Raw genomic sequence first — 25,513 nt, forward strand, 5'->3', positions numbered from 1 at the left:
GAAGGGACCCCGAAGGATCATTGGGTCCAGCCCCCTGCATGAACAGGAAAGACATCTGGGGTCAGACGACCATTATTAGCATACCTTTATTAAATTTGCAGAAGCTTCAGTGCCGTTACCTAAAAAAATAAAAAGCATTCTTCAGAGCCTTTAGTTGAATGTAAAAGTCTATTGCTAAAAAGAATCTATTTCAAGCTTACTTTTTTATGTTACAGTTTAATATTAACGTACTTATCTGATTAGCTCTTAAAAAAACCCAACTTTTTCAGTATGTCTTGATTCAAAGGCAATTGCGCTGAAAATTTTAGGTTGGATTCTCAGCTGGAGTAAAACCACTAAAGTCAGCAGAGCTATGTTGATCTGCTCCCAGCAAAAGACCTATCTGTTACATTTGGAATCTGAGAGGAAACTTCAGCTTAGCTGTCAAAACTTTCCAATTGTACTGAAATATGGTTAGATAGCTGAAGCAAAAGTCAGTTGTTACAGGAAGAAATTAATAGTGATCCCAAATTGCTTGGACTAAAAACCTAAAATAATTTACGTGACTACTTACAGGAGTTGTTAACGAGTGGGATTATCAGAGATGTTTAATGTTAGCCTAAAACTGGCTATTGTCTCTGAAGTCTTCTTACCTTTAATAGGGGCACAGTAAGACTGCTTTTGAAATCCCACCCCCATACTTTCAGAATGAACTCACACAAGGCTTCCTTGTAGAAGCTGTAGAGTGGAGAAGTGGTGCTGGAAAATAAAACAGGAAATATGTGCAAGGCAAAGATTTTTCTGGGTGGTATCTGTTATTGGCCCAACTTCATTTGGATGGACTTAGATAAGCTTTTCATGCAATGAATTCTTCAGGGCTGCGGAAAAAGCAAACGCAGAGAAGATTAAAAACAGCGTGCGAGGCTGGAACTGGCACATTTCAGCTAAGGTAGCTAGAGATTGGTTTGGTACAAGGAAATATAGTTAGATGGAAGGAATGCTGTAAAGAAATCTTTGAGTTGTAGTAAGTTAACTATTTTTAGAAAATATATCCAATCCTCCATCTGCTTATTGAACAATAGGATCAATAAGCATTGGGAATGTCACTGGAAAATACATATCTGTTTCCAGATCCCTCACTTTCCCCTCCAAAAAAGGACATTCAAAGTATTTTATCTATTTAAGGAAAGGAACAGTTGGTTTCCACTGTCTTATTGTATGAAAAACAAACCCCAAATCTAAAATGAATGACCTAGTGGGAATCATGAATATTTACTACTTATATATTCATATGTATTATAGCAAGAGGAAAAAATATTTTTCTTTGCAATTAATATTTGTAAATGTTTATGAAAGTACATAACAAATAAATATGACAAACACATGGTCTAATTAAGATGTAAGGGATGACAAACCTTGTGACTTATTCTGAAAAATAAAGAGCGCTACAATAGTAAGACTTAATTATTTCTATAAACATTTCAAATTGCTTTCTATGTTAAAACTTAATTTATGTTATATATTGTAACATCTATAAGCCTTTTGACATTTGTACATATTATGTCAAAAAGAAATTAGTGTTAATTTATTATTTATTATATTGTATGGTGTAACATATTATTATCATTTACTAGTATTTATTGTTAAAAAGTCAAAGTCATTTACTGTTTAAAATGGCCAGTGTTTTATTTTTAATTCCAGTTTATATGTATTGAGCATATATAGATAAAAATATACCTTTTACAAGTTGATCATATATGAAAAGTTCTAGAATGTTACTCAAAAGCACATCTGTTACATAGTTCATGCAGTAATGAAATTATTTGATGAACAATTAATGCTGCATTTTAAGAAAGAAACCAGAAATAGTCTGCAACATTTGTGCTTCTATAGCTGGGCTGGCCTCATGGTAACCTTTTAAAAGGCTAAGGAAGAGAGGAGGGAGTGCTCCTAAACAGATGTGGTGTTACTGCAGTCTTTGCTTACCTACTTCTTAGGTTGGATGGGCTTTGCAGTACGCTAGTTCATCTTCTGGCCCTACACCCACCCCACATGTTAATGCTGGTGTACAGATAGGTATCATGAAGGAGAATTTTGGGTTGTGTATTATCCTACCCAGAATCTTGTTCCCCCTTATCAGAAGGATAGGTTTATACTGGCCTCACTGTAGAATGTGTCCTCGGACAGCTATTATTAATTGCTAAAGTATTTAAATATATTTAAGGTAATTTCATAATGAAACATAACCATTGCTGTAGTACCCCTCCTTGTCCAGTGTTGTTTTATTATTTTTCTATTGTAGTAGGTTTTTAGTCGAGATTGGACTTTATATGTTCAAAGCTGCACATATATATTTGTAGTCTCTGCTTTTGAAGAGCTTAACAGTTTCATTTATGTGTACAACTGAGTTTGGGATGAAATTCGGTGAATGTTTTTAAGACTGTAGAATACTATAAACCATGTAAGGACTGGAAGGGAAGCTTCTTCCCATGTTCAATTGAAATTTTAGGAAATAAATTGATAGAGATAATATATTATCTACACGGGAATTTGGCCAGAAAGTAGTAGTTAACATGTCTAGACTTGTGGAAGTGCAGTGGAATTTTTGATTACTACAAGTGGCCAAGATCTTAGATTTGGATCTTTTGCAAAGATGATACTTCCAACATCGCAGTGCCCTCGATGTTCTGTTGATGTATGGATCAATGTAAATTCAACAAATTCCACCTAATGAATACTCCTTTTTGTAGCACCTGTTTTTCCTTAGAGGTTTCCTGTCTATGTTCTGTTGAAATCCAGCCCAAGCTTTCGAAGGAGTTGGGCCAATCAGTACATAGAAGAGAAGAGTTAGCAGTGCTTATGCTGACTTTCCTGACAGCTGAGTGTTTCAGTCATAAGTTATATACTATTAAGGTAGTTATTTTGCAGTAAATATTCATAGGCTTGAATCTCCACTGCACAAACTTCTGCTCTGCTGCCATAAGATTTCATTGTAACACCCTCTTTCCTTCCCATTATACCCCCATTTTCTTTTCTGTGTTCCAGCACGTGGGAGGGCAGAGGCTCTTCCATCATCTTTGTACTGACAGATTTCCTCAACAAAAAGGAAATTTCCAATGCAGAAATTAGTAAATAACACCTCTAGTCTGGTGAAAGATTAGAGAATCATTGATAATACATTTATGTATACACTGATGTTTACAAGCTAAATTATTTAATTTTTCATAAGACCAGAAGTGTTGCTGAGTTATGTTTGAATTCCAGTTCAATCCCATGCTTCAGGTTTGTTGGACAAAATGGGTTTGTAGGCAGCCACTGATCTGAATTGGAATATTCCCTCTTTGTTGGAGGACTCTGTCAGTACAGAGATGAAGGAAGAGTTTCTGTCACACAACTCTGTCACCTCGTGTTGAAACACAGGGGAGACAATGGGAGCATGTTGGGAAGGAGTGTTAGTGTGAGATCCTATAGCAACAGTGCAGAAGTTTTGGTTCCCGTTAGAACAATAAAGTTAACAATCATGTAAGCTGTGTGGTCCTATTTCTTCTGGCCTAGTGTAATCTCCTTGCCACTGTGAAACTGTAAGATGTAACAGTAGCAGTCAAGAATATCAGTATAGGCAGTGTAGCTTTTTTCCGTATGTGCATTATGTGTATATATTTATGTATGCACTGAGTCCTCCATTGTGGAGCCACTCAAGAAGGGAACAGGTTGTGGTCTTTTAGTAAAGTTCGATGAGAACATACTGGAAAGGTTGAGAGTAACACCATAATTATTTAAGTGATATCAAGTAGAAAGTTTATAATTCATTTAAAAAAAACAACAGTACTCTATTTTTGTAAACTACTTATTTAAATTGTATCAATCTTTGTTCTGATTGGTCATTAATGTAATCATAAGTGAAATAAAAATGCAAAGTTTATTTTATTTTACTGCCCTTCAGTGTTTCAACCGGAAATCTCAATAAACAAAAATAAACAAAAGTCAGATTATCCACAAATTGTCGCCTAAACCTGCAAACACTTAAGCATGTGCTATACTTGATTCACATAAGCAGTTCCATTGAAGTCAGAGGGATTATTATGTGATTCAAGTTAAGCATAAGTGTAGTTAATTTGGCATATATATGGGATGTTCCAAGTGGCCGTGAAAGTCCAAAACAGTTTGTCTAGTCACTTGGCAGCTGGTTTGTGAATTAATTCTTGTTGTATGGAAAGAGTCAGTTACAACTATGAAATATACTTGGGGTACCTTCTGGTGGTCACTTAGGGCAGATAGCCACTTAAGAAGGGTTGCTTTCAGCATGGATTTCATGGTAATATGTACAGAGGATATAGGGTATAGAAGCTTACTGTATATCTTAACATGTTTGTAGTGTTTATGGGTCTAGATAAGAAGACTGTAATAGCAGTTTAAATGCACTTTTTGTGAGATGGTAAGCTAATGATGTAGCTGTTAATTTGAATTTAGCAGACGTTTTAAATATAGGTTTCTCTTACAGAGACAAAAGTTGCAATTTAAAGCTCTTTGGTGGTCTAAAAACAGCTTAATTCTCTAGTAGCATGGTAATAAGTACTAATCCAGCTTATACAGTGATTGTAGTATGTCATGTTTGTGAAAGATTGCCTAACTCTGCTTTCTCTGGGTTTTATGTTAATTTTTTTAAATTAAACATAAAACCTTATAACATCTTTATGCTGAGATAAACTGTTCAATTTAACTTGTGCTCAAGCAGCAGCTGTCAGGAATTATCATGTTTTCAGCATTCTTGCTATCACCTTGTGTCTTTACCTCCCGGATATACGCAGTGGGATGATAAAGCTCACCTTGTTAGGATTTATTACTTAAATAATAACCTGAGGTAAAATGAAAGTTGATGTCACATAGAATGACAACTGACATATATTTATGTCACACATTACATTGTAATAAACTTTCCTTTCCTCTCCTACTAATAGTTGTTAAGTGGAAATACTCCTCAACATATCCTCCAGTGCCCTGCATGAGTCCATTAGCCATATAAACTACTTCTCTGTGGGCATGTTCACAATGACTTGTACTGTCAGGTATTATTTAAGCTTATAATGCCTCAGAAATTGGTTATTGCCAGTCACAAATAGTTCCTGTGCCAGTAAAGAAACAAGGCTGAGGGTGTAGCTAATGTATGTAGGATTACATTATGGAAGTGTATTATGGGGTAGCATAAGGGGATCTTGAGGACAATTTATAATGCTGTGATTAATTTAAATTTTGTTCACACTTAGAGTGGGAAAATAAAATTATTTCAAATTCATACATTTTCCTTTATAATGAAATATGATTAGATTATTAACTGTTGCCACTTTTTGTCTATTATTTAGAAAATCTAACCTTTCTTTTTGTGTCAGAATAACCAAAACGTTCTTTAAGTCCTTGACATTTTCACTATTCATTTCCAAATACTTTCTATTTGTAGGTTTTTTCTAATACCTCCATTGCATCCTTTAGTTTGTCCAAAGTGCTGTTGTCTGTTAATACAACCATTTTCTTCAGATTCCCTCTATTAGCTTCATCCATGTCTACCATATTGAGATCAAACAACAGTGTGCTACATGATTCTGGCCTAGCCCTATCCTTTGGTTCTTATCTATCATGATATTTCCTGCTGAACCTTTTTCTCCAACAGTAATATTAGCCTTTAGAGTTTGACTGTGTTCTTCTTCCTTTTTCTGTGATATGACCCATGTTTTCTATACAGATGTCCCATATTTGTTTTTCTCTCTTCATTCAAATATCTCCAAAGAAGCTATGTCTTGTGCCAGGTCCACATGCTCTAAACTGCAGGAATCAATCTTCTTTCCAGACTGGTAGAGAAGAGGGGAAAGTATTGTGGAAGAAGCAGGGAGGGGATGTACAGTGACATCATCAACACGAGCCTACAATTTACGCAAATAACTATTTAATCTTATTATTGTAATCTTTGACCTTCTGTATCCCCCACTAGTGTTTGTTTCTTTCAGTCATTCTCTTATGACTAAAATTAGATTGTAAGCTCCTCTGGACAAGGACTTTGTGTTTTCTACGTTCAGTGAAATGCCTAGCACACATTTTAAAGTCTTTTTATCCTTCTTTAAATCTACCAAGGTGATTAAGGGTCAAAAGATTTTTTATCACTTTTGACGTTTTATGGCTTCTTTGAAATGATTTGTTGGTCATGATGTGTCTCACAAAAAGTGCTCCTATCTTATTTGGCACCCTATTTAATAACCTTATTAGAAAGACCAAATATTTAATGGTCATGTATCTATCATTACTGTCCCAACCTAGTAGTGATTTTTCTGGGTCAGAATTGAGTCATAATGATGAGAGTTAGTAACAGCTGCCTTCAGTCTATGCATGTTCAGTAGGTCCTGTGGTTACCTATAGAATGACTTAAGTTTTCAACGTTTCTAAGTTTATAGTTAGTGTACAGAATAGTTTGGAAACACTAATATACATTTAGCTATCTCAGGCAACAGAAAGGTTGAAAGGCTAACCAATGTAAATGGATTATCAGTCCATGATATCAGTCGGCCAGTTATCTTGAATAAAATAAGAAGGCATTGGCAGAAGTTATAAGGTCCAGTGTTTGCATTATGAGAATGGATTATTATTTTACATTTACATTATTAGACTGGATGCTGGGTTAGCAGATTAGTGAGAAATATACTGTTTCAGCTTGGTGCTCTATTTAAGATTAAACTATCTCAAATGTTTGTTGAGAGTTAAAATCCAAATCTATCGATATGTAGTCCACAACAGATTCAGAATGCTGGTTTACATCAAAATCACACTATCCAGAGAATATTAAATACTATCTTAGTTATGGGTGAAATCTTGACTGCATTGAATCAATACAATTTATTGGGACCAAGATTTTATTGTATAGATTTAGATAAGTTAATTTTCTGATTGTTTGTAAATTTATTGCAAACAAATCAGTAAAAAATTATTTAAAAAAAATCTGGATTAATGTTTTTTGTACTTGCTTTATATAATTTTATGAACTATGGAATACTAACAAGTACTGTGGCAATATTGGAGTTCAAGGAAACAAAAAAACAACAACAACAAAATATTATATAGTATACCTAATAAAAATGAGAAAAGAAAACATAGAAAAGAAAAAGACCACACCAGTGTCTGCATAAATCAAAAGGGTTTATGTCATAACATGAACATGTGCCATTTCTGCTCATATATTGAATTTCAGTAGTCGGTTGCATAAAGAAGTAAAGTGTAATGAAACTGGCAAGCAAAGTATTCCCCAGTCAGCCTTATCTTTGTTCCATTTGTCCTTCAGATAGAGCTTTTCTTGCCTTTTTCAATAAAATCCATCCAGCTTTTTTATTTTGCATCTCTCTGTAACTGAGCTGAGAAGACCAATGAGATTCACTGCTTTTCTAGTTCAGTTCTTAGCAGCTGCTTTTTAAGAGATCAAAACTTAGAATGCTGCTACATGGTATTAAGGCTTAGTTATTGATGTGTCCCTATAGGGGTTATGTTTTTCTTGTGGGGGGAGAAGGGGAGGAGAAGGGTAAAGGGTGACCCTTTTGAGCATGCTCATAGACAGTAAACACTACTCTCCTTGTTTCTCAGGATCCTCTTTGCGAGCTCAGTGCTTAACCTGACTGAACTTATTGCCCTTCGGCCTGACCTTGGCAAATTGAAAAAGGTCCTTTACTTCCATGAGAACCAACTGGCATATCCTGTCCAGAAATGCCAAGAAAGAGATTTCCAATATGGATACAACCAGATTCTTTCATGGTAGGTGTTTCTCACACCTCTGTGTGTTGTTTAATGTCTTCTGTTAGGCACAATCTTTTCGTGTTTTAAACCTGGGACACCCTACACTAGTTAAATGACAACACTATTATAAATTGCAATACAGTTAGAAACAGAGTTCTGAGATCTAACTAATAATGTCCTTTGGGAGAAACAGGTTATTAACTACTTTAGATGAAACCTCACCTCAAACTATCGTTAAATTCCACCTCTGTGACATAGACCTTCCATGGTACACTTACGTTACAGTTATTTTTAAGTTATACCTTATTCATAACAAAAAAATGTTTTGCTTCAAGCATACTTAACAGTGTAGCAGCTAATCAGCTCTTGCTTAGCAATAGCTTTTATTGCATCCAACTGAATTAAAATAGAGTTTTTCAGAGGAATGAGCAAAAATTAAAACATACTGCAGCATTTTTCTGAAGGAGAGAGGGCAGTAAACATACCAGATAAATCTTTACATTTCTTTCAAGTAGAATTCAGAAATTGTGCAGTGCTAAAATACCCAGACATTTTAAAGGCTCTAGTCCTTCATTGTAACTTAAAACAAATGTATTTTCTGAATCTAAGTTAATGAAAGAAGTTAATAACAGCGACACTGAAAATCTTTGTGATTAGACACTAGAAACCTAAATGAAATTGCAATGCTGAATTGGGTTGAATTGAAATAAATTCATTTGCTTGATCTCTCTCACCTATTTGTTATTAGGAAAGTTATTAGAAACATAGATTGTGCATTTTTGAATACATGTAAAACATTTGTATCTTTATAGTATAAGCCAGTTCATATTTCCCCAATGATAATCTTTATATGTTCTCAACATTCTGTAAATCTGTTTCTGCCACTCCATGTGCAAAGCATTTCAGATTTTAAGTACCAGTGATATGAAAATATAATAAAATATTACTTTTGTAAAACAGTAATAGTCATTTTCAGATTTCATGATATAAGGCAGTGAGGCAGTTTTGGGATATATTTTTTAAATATTCTTTTTATCTTCTTTCAATATTTTGTGTGATGTAATTTCCTCATAATTTTTGAAATTATGGAACCTTTCCAGTGAATTTGCTCTGCAATATTTCCAGAAATATGCATTTTAGACCACAAAAGCATGCAGTAATCTATTTTCGTTTTTCCTTTGTATTACCATTAAATTCTTGTTTCAAATAGGAAAAAGACTTCTGCAAATACTTGCTTTCCGTGTTGCTTTGACCAACAATTGCCTCCTTACATTATGGCAAATATATACTAAAATATTTTGAACACTATTGTTTGCAAACAGCTTAATTTTAATGGCAGGGGGAAAAGTTGTTTATGTCTACAAGTGGTTACCTGCAAGGAAGAAAAACCTATGTCTATTTTTTTATCTGCTATATAAAGAATAACAGAAGTCTTAGCCTCTCTTAATATTTTAAGCTTTGTTCTGCTTGTTTTTCCTTTAGAAATATAAGAAATATTATGTCTTAGTTTTTGTTCAAAGATTCCTTGGCGGAAAAGACTACACTCAATTTAATGTTTTGACTCTTTAGGAAAAAGAACTCTTCTCCCAAGTGATCATTGGGAGTTTCCATTAGATAGGTGTTAAAAACACATTTTAAATGATCTGATTTAAAACTTCCCTTTTAGTTGCTTAGACATGAATTTGTTGTAATCAGAATTCTCTGATTTTCTAGTGGTCCATAAAATCTCCAGTAAAAACTAATATTTCTAATGTATAAAGGAAACAGGGAGAAAAACATTTCAGGCTTTGTTTGAGGAAAACACATGGTTGGAAATCATAAGTGAGAAGTAATGGGAAATTTCGTGAAATAGTTCAGCTCCTGTAGGTTACTTGAAAAAGATTATTTCTTTCTTCTCAAATGTTTTCTTGCTTTTCCTGCTGACTCCTGCTGCTTTTGTGAGCAGTGTCAGTTTTCTTTCTTGATCGGGCAGCACTGTGAGTTGTAAGGATGAATGACAGGCTCTCACCTCAAATACACTTTTCACCAGCCCAGTGACTTATGAACACATGTCCTCAATGTATCTTATGACCCATGGGTCGGTATTACAATATATGACATACTGAGAAAACCAAGTAGCCATAAAACATTTCTTAAGTCTGTTATGGTATTACATTTGTGCCAGTATAGTTAAGATTGCATCAGCACTTCTAGATGAGCTTGATAAACTGAAAATCACAGAAGCAAAATAATATATGAATTATGATTTAACCACAGTCCAAAATGTTGGTTTTCATGTTTTATAGAGGTAATACTATATGACAAAAAGTTGTCTTGTATCAAATCTTCTCTTATGCTAATATATCAAAATGTTTCCTAATTAAATTTAGCAACATTTAAGCGATTACTTTATCTATTATTTCTCTATTGTAAATTTTGACATGTAATTTGTTTAATTAAAAAATGCTGCCACCTTGGATGGTTTAAATTAGGGTTATTAGGAACAGAGAAACACAGGACTGGGAGAAACTACCTAAGTCATGGAGTTCAGTCCCCTGGAATATTAGGCAACCAAGTAAAAGATAACCATGTCAACCTGTAGTTTAAAATAATTATTGATGCTTTATCTGACATCTGGTTAACTGAAATTCTGTTTCATTAACCAATAGTAGATCAAACAGTTTTCTCTCCTTTTTCAGGACAGAAATTTACTTTTTCAGGATTTAGATGTCTTTAAAAACCTCAGAGGAAAAATAGTAACAGTCATAATATCCATATGATACAGTGTTTCTTGTGTACCTTTTTAAGGCAATAATATCACTAATGGCAAGAGTATTCTTACAAGCTAATTAATAACATGACCAAGAAACAAAACAGATTTTCCTCAAGAGATCAGAACTGTTACGATCTTTCAGATTAATAATATTAAATATTTGTAATTCTTTTATTTTTTAAAATTTTAATGAAAACTGTTAAATAATGTTTAGAAGATAAGTTATTTGGAAAGCAATCAAGATATTCAGAATAAAAGCAGACTCTCCACCATACCTGAGTCATCTGATATCAAATAAAAAGAAATTTACATTGCTTAATTTATCAGTTACTGTCACAATATTTATCCTATTTTAGTCCATTTGAAAATAATCCTGGGTTTTCTTTCAGAACATTACATTAATTTTCTCTGCTTTTTTCCAGTTTGGTTGCTGATATTGTAGTGTTCAACTCTGCTTTTAATATGGAGTCATTTCTTACATCCATTGGAAAATTTATGAAGCTGATTCCTGACCACAGACCAAAGGATCTGGAAAAAATAATCAGACCGAAGTGCCGAGTTCTTTACTTTCCAATCAGGTTCCCTGATGTGAGCAGGTCAGTACATTTGACTCCATTCTCCATGTTGTGTCATAAATTGTCTCAAATGTATTCAAGGTGCTTGCTTACTGCTAAGTTTTTTAACAGATAATTTTAAGAGTTGTTATTAGGTAATTTGTTAGATGTTATTGAGCTGCACACTCCATTATTTTATAAAAGTATTTCATTAATACAGAACTACAAAGGTGGGGCCTGATTCTCAACCACTGAAATCAATTAAAACTTTGCCATGCCTAGTTGCCAAGTTGGTGGTCAGTGCAACTTGGCAACTAGGTAGCTCACTCATGATAATTTCCCATTGTTTGTTTATTAAAAATATCTTTGCATGTGCTTTATCAGCCCTATATTCTTTATATGAAGAGGGGAAGCGGGAACAAGAAATTTCAGAGACTAGTAAAAGTCATTAGGCTATGGCTGACAAATTATATTTCCCTAGGTATAATGATGCAGGATTTTTCCCTCTAGCTCTGTTTTTTACGGCTTACAGATAGGCAAAAATAATTTCAGTAACATGAAGCAGACTTGAATATTTTGGCATTTGCTGGAGTTGTAGTTGCTCTTCGCTCTTCCTTAGTAACTATGAAGGACATTTTTTATTACCCTTGCTGTGGAGCCCATCCTGAAATTAGCAATGGGTTATGTGGCTCAAAGGGAACATTCTGTAGATCCTTTTCACTTTTGATTAAACCTGACAATTGTTTTTCCTAGCACAGAAATTTCTCCTTGTCTCCTCCTCTTCAGTGGGACCAGCACTAAATACAAATAGTAGAGTTTTGCAATCTGATTATAATTTTTAGAATGATATCAAGTTCAGTGCATTTCATGAAAGAAATATATAGCAAACAAAGTAATGAATTTAAATGGCTGTACTGAAGTCTGGATTTTTATCTGATGGCAAGGTTCATTCTATTTAAATACTCATACCTTAAACACTCACTGCTGACCAGATTGCACTGTGTGCATCATTTCAAACTCTTTAAGTGTCTTTTTGTAGAAGGTTAACATAAAGAAGAGTCATTTAACTTTGGGGTCACAAATTTTATTGTCGTGTATAGATTTAATGCTTGCATTTAAGTTGCTTAGAAAATGTAACAGGATTCAACTACTTCAAATCTCATGAACATTACTGTCTAAGGTTATGCCTTTTGAATACATATTTAGACACTTAGACCTAAACCCTCAAATGTATTTATGTGGCTAATGCCTAATTAGGCACTTTACACCTTTGCTTTTAGGGGCAATTAGGCATTTGAATTTGAGTTAGGTGCCCAAATACCTTTTGAGGATCAGGGGCAAACATCTCAATAGTCTGATTTTCAAGAATGCTGTTGGAACTACTGAGAGCTGTGGGTCTGCTCAGTACCAGTACCAGTAGTACTTTCTATAGTCAGGACTCTCTCGAAGGACTTGTGCCTCCCATTCTTTTAGGCATTTAAAAATCCAACTACTGGTGCCTAATGTTAAACATGTAGATACAATAATTTCAATATAACTATATTTTAATACATCATCATAACTATTCATGTAGTTAGGACATACAAACATACACACGTGATTCAGTTTGTCAGTAAACCAATTAATGACACATCATTAAAAGAACTTCCTATTCTTATGTGAATGCTGATATCTATTTTAAGTGCCTTTAAATGCTCTTTAGAAATTAATAGTAATGATTTTCCATAGATAAAATTCAATATCATCGCAAAAGGCAGAGTAGATTTTAAAAAAAGAAGTTTTTCTTAACTTTGAATAAAGTTCACTTGTGCCCAACATTTACCATTTCTTTACAAAAACATGTTTCAGATAATATTGAATGCATCTGTGGCCCTGAATGCAATTTATTAATATAAACTGTGTTACTGCAGTGCAATTCAGCTGAATGGAGATCGAGGAGAGAAAAAGGTTAAGAAATATCGTGGCCAAGCTAAGATTTATAAAGCAAGCTCTTAGCCCAGAGTGTTTTTCGAGTTATTTTCAAATGGTAATTTGCTTTATCCAAACCAAACTCATACAGTGTAAGTAAGTGATTATTTGCATGACTGACAATCATTTGAATGCCTGCAGTCTTTTTAAAATGCATAATTTTGCCAAGACATTGGGAAAACATTTAGAAATTCTGAAGGCAAAATAACTAAGGTGATTTTTCCCTCCTTATTTTGACCGTGTGTGTGTGTATGTGTGCATGCATGTGTGTGCATTCGTGTATGTCCCAAATGTATTTTTCATTTGGACCTTTGGCAGAGGTAATCTAAAAACAAAAAGCACAACTATGAATATGATTTTGATTTGTAAAAGTTTCCTTATTTTAAATGAATACTGTGATTGTAGGGGAAAGTAAAAATTGATATAATGTATTTGATCTTAGAACAGAACCATGTGACAGTAGCAGCATCGAGCATTTCACTGGGGTAAATTCCATTACGTTTATTTTCTTTTTGACACAGTTATTAATGGAAGGAGTACAACATGGGAACTTAGGACTAGAAGGGACCTCCCAGGTAATCAAGCGCAGTCCCCTGCAGTAGCAGGCAATCATGTAATAATAAACATTTGTCCAAAAGGGTCGACAGGAACAGCTGCAGTCCCCCCAAAAGAGAGAAAATGCTATACCAAACAGATACATTTAAGCAAGAAATGAAGGTACATTAAAGCAATCGATACATTCTGATGCCACAGAGAACACAGAAGATAGTTTGGTTGATATGGAAACAAAACTTGAATAGTGTGAAGTACACCATTGTACATATGCACAGTTTATACTTAAAGTGACTTCACACTGCACGTAGGAACTGCTTTTTCTTCTTTGTTAATGAGAACAAAGTCTGTATAGGTTACTGATGCTGTTTCTTTATTAAATATTTGGAACCAATGCCTATGTCTGCTAATTATTGATAAGATTAGGGGTGGACTTCAGGTTCATTCAACATGACTTTTTCACAATGAGTTGGCAAAGGCAAAAAATATCTTCCATAGGCAGTACATAGGCATTGCCCCTCTTTCATTCTTAGCTCGCTACTTTCTACTGTACACCTCTCTCCCTCAAATGCTCTCCTATCTGCATTGCTTAAGCCATTTTTTTCCTGTTACTAGGATGGGACAAGAAAAACTATTTCCACCACTTTTCTTACTAAAAAGGAGAAGTTGTCTGTCTTTCCCTTCCTAAATGTGGGTACCCGAAACTCTGCAAAAAATCCCATGCTGATTTACAGCGCCAGGGATCTTGCTGTCTTACCAGTTTTCCGCTACCTGGGTAAAGTATATGTCATTTTTTGATCAGAGTTCTGTTTGTTCTTCCTGATCCAAGAATTGCTCTAATCAACTTTCATTTTCCAAACACTGGAGAGAGGAGAAGGAATCTGTAGAATAGGCATCTATCAGAATAGGGAATTAACTGACCCCATCTTTTTCTCAGAGTCTGTGTTGAGGCTGGTTCTAGGCATATGCTTCCCTTTTGCATTCTGCATTACCAGCGCTAGTCCTGTATATGGCACTACAGAGTCATTTCCTTTTTAATGGCTTAGTTATACAGTCTGACATAGCGTATTATATAGAAGTAATTATTTTATGATAACCTTAAACTTCCAAAACAAATAAAATTCTGAGTTAAGACTGTCACTTCAGAGTGCGTAGGTATTGCAAGGGATGCAGAACAGTAGGTGATTTTACAAGCCATATGTGCTGCCATGTTTCTGTACAACACAGCAAGTTAAGTACATTGTGGCTGAGAATTACCATTCATTGTCATTTTTTGTTTAACTCAGATTCCTTATTATACTGTAACATAATATTTAGTATTTAATTGGATTTCAGTGTCTTTACAAAAGGAGAAAAGGGGGACACAAAAATAGAATTGTCTTTTTACTGATATCATTTTTTCTCCATGGATTTGCAAATGCAAATCCACCTCAGTGAACAGTTGTAAAAGTTCTTTGTTGATGCTTTGTACTAGTTTTCAACATCTTGCCTTCTAATGGTCCATCTGTAGCCATACCACCTTCATCTCACAGCAAAGTATGGTCGTAGCAGGTCATTTCTTGAATGGGAGATATTTTGAGATTAATTTAGAAGAAAGGGGCCATATAAATCTTGGTTATTATTAATACTGTTTTAGCTGCAGTAAATCTTTACTATAATTTATTACAGAGGTACAGCAATGGAAAGTATTTTTCAAGCAAGATTAAAGTTATGGTCTAGCAACTTACAATACAAGATAGGCAAAAAAATGGATGGGAGAACATATAAAAGAGAAATCATGAAAGGGCTAGGATTGGATTAGGAAACAACAATAGATGTTAAGTAAACCTTGTTAGTAACTTGCACCGTGAGTACTTAATTTTTTAAAATCGGAGATTGTAAATTCTTTTCTGTTATAATGAAGTACAGGGAAAGAAAATGATAAAGAGCACTAAGGTCAGACAACAATTTGATTCCTAGGTAACTGTTGAGAAATTGTCTTCCCCTCAGCTATGATGACCTCAGTAAGGGACTTTGGTATGCTAGACAAATAAAGCTATCACAAACAGGGGAGGACTGTCATCCAAAACTGACCACATGTGTAGAGTCTGGATATGGAACTCACTGCCTCTAGAAATTGAAGTTATTTTTCATAATTTGAGTCACCTGACATAATTTCAGGATGCCACAAGGCTGCTTTGGAGATCAGGCTGAAGCAGTTTGTCAATCAAGTGATCTGAATGCAGCCCTTATTACTCCCCTGAAATAAGCAAATATTCAGTGTTAAAAGTTGACATCTACTTAGTTGGCTTAATATGCCAAATCTTGGAAGTGTGCATAGCACAGGCTGGGAGGAAGAAGAGTGATAGGCATAAAGCTCACGTGTGAATCCTTTCAGTCCACGGCTGCTGTATAAAGAGTTTGTCACCTCTGCTAAGTACAGATAGTCAAAAAGCCCAACACTGAATTTATTCAATCTTCACAGGTTAGTCTAAGCTGTGTAGATTGAAACAATAAGCAAATGAACAGACATTTACTTTTGATTCCGGAAATGCAGCCACATGCCTGCAGTGGTCCAAGTCAGAAGCAAGGGGGTGCTAGAGCATATGTCCCTGCTTGACTGGAGCAAACAGCTTGGGCCAAGGCTAGTCTGCTCACTCTGCAAGGGTGGGGGCTCGTGGGGGAGGTGCAAAGCATCCTGGGATGCTGGGGGACCATGGGTTAAATTGAATCTGGAGGGGATCTGGGACAGAAGTTCAATAAACCAACTTAATTTAAATCAGCTAAGTCTGATATTATTATATCCATCCATCAAGGTTTATCTTAAACCAGTTTTGGTCATTTTGGAAATGGTTTACATGCACTGATCTTCTGTTGTGTTACAGATTTAAACCAATTTCTGATCACTTATACTGGTTTGTGTAATTTCTGTCTGTAGCCCTGGGTAAAAATAGACTTGCCTCAGAACCATTACAATTTATGCTGAGTTCCAAGGATTGAGGGCCAAAACCTGAAGCTGGGAATTGACATTGAAAGGAGTAGTTTGACTTCTCCTTTATTCCACCCATTCTCATAGGGCCAAGGATAGAGAGTGATATAGTAGCTTCTACCTTAGCTGTTCATACCAGAAGGATTACCTTTCCTTTAGGCTGGACTTCCAGATGCAAGATATGTCAACCTTATGTTCAGAATTGTCTGGTAATGCAGTGTTAATATCTGCTTCTCAGTGGATGATCTGACTCAGTGGTTCCATCTATCCATTAAGATTTATTAGTGTTGCAAAATATTAAAAAAAAAATTAATTTCTTCTTAGCAGTTCACAGATGAAAGTTAAGATTTCTTGCCTTTTCCTTTATCTGTTGCATAGGTATGCAAATAAATGTTATCACAGTAACCATTTAATCCTACAATAGCTCAAAAGGATATTTAAGCTGAATTCTCTGTGCAACCTAGTTTTTTATTATGTTGGGTACTGCTCATGTTGCATACAACACATTCCCATAAAACTTGCATTTTGTATTTACAGAGAAATTTCTCTTGAGAGTTAAGGTCTTGTAAAACATTCTTGTTCTACAGCATGAACGAATTATTATACTCTGGGGCATTAAAAGTGAAGTGTACTGAAGAAAAGAATTTTTTCATTAAAATGCAGTTTATATTGATAAAACAGATTACTAGCATTTGATGAAATGTGAAACTTGGATCTACCCGTATCGCTAAATCGCCAGTAGGTTTATTTTGGCAAGAGAAATAGCATGTAATGTATATCAGGACCAATCATTATACACTACCTGTTAGTTTTGTATTAGATTAAATTGTCCTTTGCTAAAGTAGTTGAAAAAGTACTGTATCTGTATCTTGAAGTAGCAGAATGTGGTAACCAAGAATATTAGAAAATAAAAGCTGTCGTGTTATCAGTTTTGGCACAGTCATTTATCAATCAGTATTTTAAACATTGACAAGTGGTAATTTAATAGGGAATGACCCCGTTGGCAGGAAGTTCTAATGACAGATGATGCAAACTCATTTTTCACTATGGGGCTGTGCTGGCTTCTTACCTTTCTCAGTATCGCAGCTCATATTTTCCAAGTCTGGGATGTGAGAAGCCACAAAGGGCAAAACCTGTGGCAACAAGCCGATAACCACTCCCATCTTCTTTGGTTAACTATTTAGTTGCAAATTTCACTACAATGTGGCTCGTAATATTTGAGGCTTGATTTAAACAGCATTTGATTTGTGAGTACTGTTCACAGTGATAGTCCTACCCTCTTACATGCAGCCAGTTTTTAAGTGTTCGCTCTTTTGTTTGGCTGCCACAGTTGAATTCCCAAGTTGAAAAAAAATATGCCTGGTTTTCAAAGAAAGGTTATCTTCTAAGAATTCTGGCTAATGGCACATTGCATCCAACAATCTTAAAACTTTACAGACATTAACAAAATGACATAATGCATAGTGGGCAACTCTTTGTTATCTCTGCTTCAGGGATAACAAAGTAGGTGGGGAAATGGCTAGAACTGCAGGGTTAAGTGACTTGTGCAAGGTCATCTTAGAAATCATTGTTAAAGCCTTGACTGGAATCCAGTTCCATGACTCCCATTTCTGTGCAAAACCCCCTTCTAATTGTTTTTTTGTACAGAAAACAGCTTACCTTGCCCTGAAAAATGTAAAGACTTGATGTTGGGAGACATCACGCAAGAGGAAATAAGTGACAGTTTGCCAGGAGCTGATGTAGATGACATTTTTGATTCTCCATAAGAATTCTGTATCAAATATAGCAATTCAACTGTGCTCACTTTGAGTAGATTTTATTTATTTTACCTAAATTGCTGTTATGTGAGAAGTTTTCTTTACATTGTCTCTGCATATTTTCAGTTCACATTCTATATTGTGAGATATCAGAAAAACCGTAAATATCAGGATGGACTAATTAGCATTTTAAACTTAAATCCATAGGGACTTTTATTATACCTTCCTACTTTAGTTGCTTCATTTGTTCTTTCTCCTGTCCCGGAGAGCTTTCACAATCAAATGCTTCTCTTCTTATTAAGGGTTGGATTTGGTTAACTATCATCCCCATGAGGGATGATGTAGACATGAGATACCTTTAAATGTTACATCAAATTATTACCAGGTTGTAATAAGGCTCAGTAGAGTTAAATCTAATTGGTTTCAAAGTGTTATGGAAGGGGTTTAAGGTAAAGCTGTTCTAGAATGGAACAAGATTACTGACTAAGCATAGAATTCTACAGGCTGAGCATTCCCACTTGCATTGTGGTCATTCAGTTCTGAGAGCTCCCTAAAGGAACAGGACCGTAGGACTAGTGGAACAAGATAGCAAACAGAAGTAATGACCAGCAATAAAGTGATGCAGTTAGTGAGCTCAGATCAAATACTCATTTCAGTATAAATGTTCATTGATTGCATGTGTAAATATTCACCATTTTTTTCAGACAATTCCATGTATCCAAAATTTTACTTTTCAAAATAATGCCACTCCATATTTTTGAGCAATGAATATTTTTCATTGAAAAAGTTATAGGAATGAAAGTTACTTTTATATGTAATTTCATGTTCATGAAATTCTGAGAAGTGGGAAAGTAGTTATCTTTGATTATTTTCTTTCTGAGTTGTTAGATGAGACAGAAAGAGACCCATATTGTTTTGATACTTCACACACATTTCTTTTTGTGATGGAAAGGGAAAGGAAGACCAGAATAGAGAGGAACTACATAGATAATAAATCGGAATGAAGAGCAGAGAAATATGCACAAGGTTTTAGTGCTGCTTTATTGTGAAGGGGAAGCAGAGTATCTGAAGTTGTATTGGATTAACTTAGTGTGAGAATGAGGTGACCTGTGCTACCAGTTAAGAAACCATGTGCGACAGATATATTTTAAAAGGACCCAAAATAAGATGCCTAGTCCCCAGTGAATGACAGCCATGTTTGTTTTTTTTTTAAGAAAGGAAGGCAGAACTCTGAACAGGAAGAGAGAAAGGCCAGCTAGTCTACTGATATTAAATGTAAAGCAACGATGAAAAGAATACTGAATCTGATCTGTGCATCCTTCATGCAGTATGTTCCTGAATTGTAAATGAACACATCAAAGAGTGATATGAAGAATAAAGTTGCATTGCAACACCATTATTTAGACCAGAGGTGCCAAACTCACTTTGGGTCCCAGGCCAGATCCAACCCGGTGCACGGGGTGGTGGCCGCCATAGCAGCAGTGGGGCAAGTAGCCGTGAGGTGAGTCCAGGATGACAGAGTTGTGTTGTCCTTGCTTATTCATCTGGCAATGAGGACCATGTCCACCAGGGCCCAGATTCTGTGGCAAGCCCTATTTACCATTGGCCACACCCCAAATTCCCTGGTTTAATGGTAGCCCCTGAATTAAACAGATCTCATAGGTTGATCCCCTCCTGATGTCTTTTTATTTCATAGCCAGAATATTACTGGATATTACCAGGACAGGGTATTCACTGATTAACATATGAACATATAATAATATAGCATTAGGTCAAAGCAACAGTAGAAAGGAGGTTCTGCCAGGCTCTGTGAGTTGAGAATAAAATAATTTTCAGTGACAAAATTACAACTATGGAAACAAGAAGGAAACCTAAGATACTGCTTCCCAGACATGTGGAGATGACCTCTGTCATCATAAAGGAACAGCCAAATACAAGTGTTTGGTTTATTTAAAGAAAAGAAAAAAAAGAAAAAAGAAAAGAAAAGAAGGTATAAAGTCAAGTGATTTTTGTTTTGGCAAATTCTTAGTCATTGTGTTTGTTATTTGCTCATCTTGCTCATTTTGGGGTTTCATTTTTTTTATTTTTTGTTCACAGCTAGCAATATTGAATATTTTATACTTTGGACATTTCACTTGCTCAGTTGTGACTCCCAAATGAAATACTCCTCCTCTTCTCCCCTTTAAATAATTCAAATTATATACATTTTAAAATATGAAAACTCTAACATTAATATACTATAAGAATTTAAAAAGGCATGCCACAAATTCTCTTCAGTATTGAAAAGATATATGAAAAGTAATGGTAAGAGCACCCCAAAGTTCCCGACCTATAAGCATCAAGAATGCTGGATACTAATGAAGACACTTAGTCTAGAGACAGAAGTTACACACAAACTGGTTTAAGTGATCAGAAGCTAGTATAAACCTGTAACAGAACAGAAGCTCAGTGCACATAAACCAGTTTAAAAATGGATGAAACTAGTTTAAGATAAACCTGCTTGAATGTAGTATCAGTGATTTGGGTCAAACCAGTTAATGAACCTTCTGTCTCAGACCCCTTCCTGGTTTAGGTTAAATCACAGTCCCCCAGCATCCCAGCATTTTGCAGCCCTGGGCTGGGCTGTCTGCTCCAGAGAGCAGGGCTGGCCCTGCCCCTCAGTTCCCTAGCTGGAGCAGTGAAGGCTGGCTGACAAAGGGTGGGGAGGAGGACAAGCCTGACTGGGGATGCAGCCCAGTCTGTGGGGGGCGGAGGGGAGGGGGAGGTCCCCCAGGCAAACCCCAGTTGAGGCCAAGAGCCAGGAGTGGGGTTAGACAACCTTTCCCCTACTCAAACTTACTGCTGGCTGCAACTGTGGACTAAAAGTCCCAGAGGCACCTGGAAGCAGGAAGAGGAAGTGATGAGCAACCCTGCAGAGTCCTACTGCTGTAATTCTGGACTGCAAATCCTAGAGACCTCAGGGGCAACAGGAAGAGGAAGTGACCACACAGACAGAGAGCTGTGCTCTAGTGTCCCCCAGTTCTGGCTTGAACCACTGTGGTTGCATTTCCTGAATCAAAGGTAAATGTCTGTTCACTTCTGGTTCAGTTTAATCTATGCAGTTTAGACTAACCTGGAAAGACTGAATCAAGTCAGCCTCGGGCTTTTTGACTGTCTGTACCTTGCCTTAGAGGCTTCAACCAAGTCTGATGGCTTTTCATCCAAACAATTTCTTTAGGATTTAGGTTTCCTTATAAACCACAAGGCAGTTAAGGGAAAATGGATGACAGCCAATGTTGCTGGTCCTATTGGCCAGTCCATGGGCTAGATCCCATGCTCTGTGGGTGTGAACAGGCACTCTGGCCTGGCCCCCTGTGCCCAGTCCAACCACCAAATGACCCTGTGCACTGGATGCAGCCATGGACAGATCCTGTGTACTAGTGCAATTCAATGCACAGGTCCACATCATAAAGTCTCCCAGTGGGTCTCCCAGTGGGTCCAGAAATTTGAGAGAAGGGAAGCAGTGGCATTGTTAATTGCTGCAACCCTGGGAGCTACAGCAATTAATGCTGTCACTTCTTTGCTGCTGCCATATGTGGAATTCTGCTATCACTCTCCTGCTGCCAAATTTTCAGCCCCACAGGCTGGATGACATGGCTCTCTGGGTTGGATATGGCCCATGAACTGGAGGTTGAGCACCACTGATAAAGGCTAATCACAGTTTTAGGGCCTTGTTACACATTAATTTTGGGCAGCTTTTTTAACCCCTGGATTGTCCACACGTTAATATCTGAAACTAGTTTCAACCACACTTTAGGCAGTTTAAAGTTACACCACTCCAAGGTAGATTCATTTCTGATCCATGTTTTCCAGCTTGTGTTCCATTAATGTGCGGTCCCTCCCCACAGATGAGCCACCCAAGTCCCAATCCTCCAGCATCCCAGGATGCAGTGTCTTACCTGCATCCTCATGTGTGGACAAACTTTTTAATCCCTGAACTCTGCTGCCCAAGGGGTTGTTCAGGCACCAAGTAAAGTCCTCCTCCCGCCCCCAGGGGTGTGACTTTCCCAGCCTGCAGAACACATGCCAGCTAGCCCAGTCGCAGGGCAGGGACGGGTCCTGGAGTGAGAAAGGAGGAGGACCAGGTAGGGGGAGGAACAAGGTAGTTTGCAGATGAGGTCCTCATGCAGTGGTAGCATATAGGAAGTGCACGGGGGTGCATTCCCTGACAGACCACGCTCCCTGCTTAGGTGATGGGTGGGGGAACAGGCGGGAGTGCCGATGTCCCCCCTGTGAATACCAGCCAGGGAATGGGAGTGCCAAATGAAGCGCCGTGGCCACTTCTAGGAGCACCACGGCCACTTCCTGGTTGGTGAGATTGGCCATGGGGGGCCCCCCAAAAATCCATTTCCTGACTGCTTCTACCTCTCAGCCACCCCGGGAAGTATGACCAGCATTCCCCACACCCCAGTCCTAAATCCCATCTCCACCTATTAACCACCCACCCCTATCCTCATTTCCTTTCCACCTCTTATTTCATCACCCACCCCAATCCCATTAACTCTCCACCTCGCAGCTCCATGCCTCACCTCCACAAGCCACCTTTCACCACCGTGCTCCACTTACAGCAGGAATAGAAACCTGTCCTGGCTGACCAACCCTCTAGTGGCAGCTTATCATTGTAGCGCCTAGTTAGGGTCCTGCTCACCAGCTCTGTGCCTTAGGGACAGACATTCAAAAAGCTGGAGCCTGAATTAATTCAATCTTTGCAGGTTAGTCTAACCTGCCTAGATTGACCCAGTTTGCAAGTGAATAGATATTCTCTCTGGATTGAGGAAATGCAGGCACATGCCTACGGTGGCTCAGGCCAAAAGCCGGGGGCACTAAAGGGTGCCTTCGGCTGCAGGGAAGTTGTGCTTGGGGATGGGGGCATGGCCAGCCCCAGCAGTAGTCTAAAGTGAACTAGCCAGGGAGGGGGTTTAATTCCCCACCCCATCCCACCAGTGCAGACCTGAGCCAGGGTCCACCTAGCACTCCCCCCTCGCCGCTTCAGGGGGAAGCTGTGCAGTGCACAGGGACGGGACAGGCAGAGCTGATGTAGTCCATGTGGGGCAAGCAGTGGCACTGGGGCTTGGAGGGGTGCCCATAACTTCCCTTACTTCCGCTGCATGCCACGCTCAGCCTGCAGGAGCTCTGACTGCCCTGCCCTGCTTCCACCCATGCCCACCACATGGTCTCCTGCTGGGAAGAGGCTCACACTCTGGGGCACCATGAGAAGGGGTGATGCCCCCATCATGGCCCCTGCCACCTCACTACTCCAGTAGCAGGGGCAGTGGCATGCCCAGAGGCTAGCCAGCATGGTCCCTTTAAGTGCCAGGGCACAGAAGGGGTTTATTTCCTCCCGCCCTTTGGCATCTGGCAAAGAGGGCAGAGGAGGGGGCTTATTCCACTGCTCGCCCCCCAGAGGGAGCAATTGGTGGCAGTGGTGGTTGGGGCTGGCAGACCCCACTGCAGTCCCCCAGGGTCAGAGGGCATGGAGGGAGGAATAAACCTCCTTCCTGCCCCCTTTGCCTCAGGGAGCCATGCTGGCTGGCATCTCGCTGCACCCCCACCCCAGCTCAGGTGTGTGCCACTGGGACAGGGAGGGGGGAATTAAACCCCCTCCCTGGCCAGTTCACTTGAGGCTACTGCCAGGGCTGGCCACACCTCCGCTGCTGGAGCAGAGAAATGCCTGGCAAGTCTGTGCCGGTGGGACAGGGGAGGGAGTGGGGAATAAGCCTCTTTCCTGCCCCCTTTGCCTTAGGGGGGGCCATTGTCTAGTCACACACTCGCCCCTGCCTACCAGTGCTCCAGCTAGGGAGCAGAGGTGCAGGGCCAGGAGACTCTGGTTTAACTTAAACCAGGTAGGGCTGTAGGATAGATGTTCCAAAGACCAGTTTGAGCTCAATCAGTTAAGTCTGATACTACATTCAACCAGGTTTATCTCATTTTGAAATGACAATTTTGAAACTGGTTTATGTGCATTGAATTTATTTTCTTTTACAGGCTTCAACCAGTTTCTGCTCACTTAAAACCAGTTTATTTGTAACTTCTGTCCCTATCTAGTGGCAAGTCACAGCTGTTCAGGTGGGGAGACAGTCAGAAAAGGTTTTTAGCATTAAGGTGAGACTGCTCCAAACACAAGCTAGCACTAACATAAATAAACATTTCATAGTTTCATCGAATCATAGAATCGTAGAAGTACGGCCAGAAGGGACCTCGTAGATCTTCAAGTCTGACCCCCTGCCTGGGCAGGAGGAAAACTGGGCGCAAATGTCCCCAGCCAGGTAGGCATCAAGCCTCTTCTTAAAGACCCTCAGGGTAGGAGCCAGCACCACTTCCCTTGGAAGTTGGTTCCAGATCCTAGCCGCCCTGACTGTGAAGTAGTTCTTATGGATGTCTAATCTAAACCTATTCTCCACCAACTTGTGGCCATTATTCCTTGTTATCCCGGGGGGCGCTAGGGGAAACAAGGTCCCCCCAAACCCTTCTGATCCCCCCTAGTGAGTTTATAGATGGTCACCAGGTCCCCCCTCAGCCTTCTCTTGTGAAGGCTGAACAGGTTCAGGTCCCATAGCCTCTCATTGTAGGGTCTGCCCTGCTGTCCCCAGATTATGCGGGTGGCCCTCCTCTGGACCCTCTCAATGTTGTCCACATCCCTCTTGAAGTGGGGTGCCCGGAACTGGACACAGTACTCCAGCTGTGGCCTGACCAGTGTCACGTAGGGGGGGAGGATCACCTCCTTGGCCCTACTTGAGATGCATCTCTGGATGCACAATAAGGTCCGGTTAGCCCTGCCGACCGTGACCTCGCATTGTTGGCCCATGTTCATCTTGGAGTCAGTAATGACTCCAAGATCCCTTTCTGCCTCCTGGCTCTCAAGAAGGGAGTTTCCCATCTTATAAGTGTGCTGCTGGTTACTACTGCCCAAGTGCAGCACCCTGCACTTGTCAGTATTGAAACACATCCTGTTTTTGTTAGCCCACCCCTGCAACCTATCCAGGTCTTGCTGCAGTCTTTCCCTCCCTACTAGCGTGCCCACCTCACACCAAATTTTGGTATCATCAGCAAATTTAAACAGGTTGCTTTTCACCCCGTTGTCCAAATTGCTGATAAAGAAATTGAAAAGTGCAGGCCCAAGGACTGAGCCCTGGAGGACTCCGCTGCCCACTTCCCCCCAGGTCGAATATGACCCGTC

The 25,513-nt window shown here is 38.5% G+C and overlaps 1 protein-coding gene across 8 annotated transcripts in view; it reads left to right on the forward strand.

The window, feature by feature from the left end:
* GTDC1 (glycosyltransferase like domain containing 1) overlaps positions 1-25,513 on the forward strand; it is a 302,948-nt gene that overhangs the window by 164,626 nt on the left and 112,809 nt on the right. For 7 of the 8 annotated variants that reach the window (XM_059727401.1, XM_006266997.4, XM_019480237.2 and 4 more), the window contains 2 exons: positions 7,597-7,764; positions 10,921-11,094. In XM_059727401.1, coding sequence (XP_059583384.1) covers positions 7,597-7,764; positions 10,921-11,094 — 342 coding nt within the window. The remainder of the gene's footprint in view (positions 1-7,596; positions 7,765-10,920; positions 11,095-25,513) is intronic. The other variant, XM_019480236.2, reaches the window with a different exon arrangement.

The sequence above is a fragment of the Alligator mississippiensis genome, chromosome 4 (genome assembly GCF_030867095.1).
Source record: "Alligator mississippiensis isolate rAllMis1 chromosome 4, rAllMis1, whole genome shotgun sequence".
Taxonomy (NCBI): domain Eukaryota; kingdom Metazoa; phylum Chordata; order Crocodylia; family Alligatoridae; genus Alligator; species Alligator mississippiensis.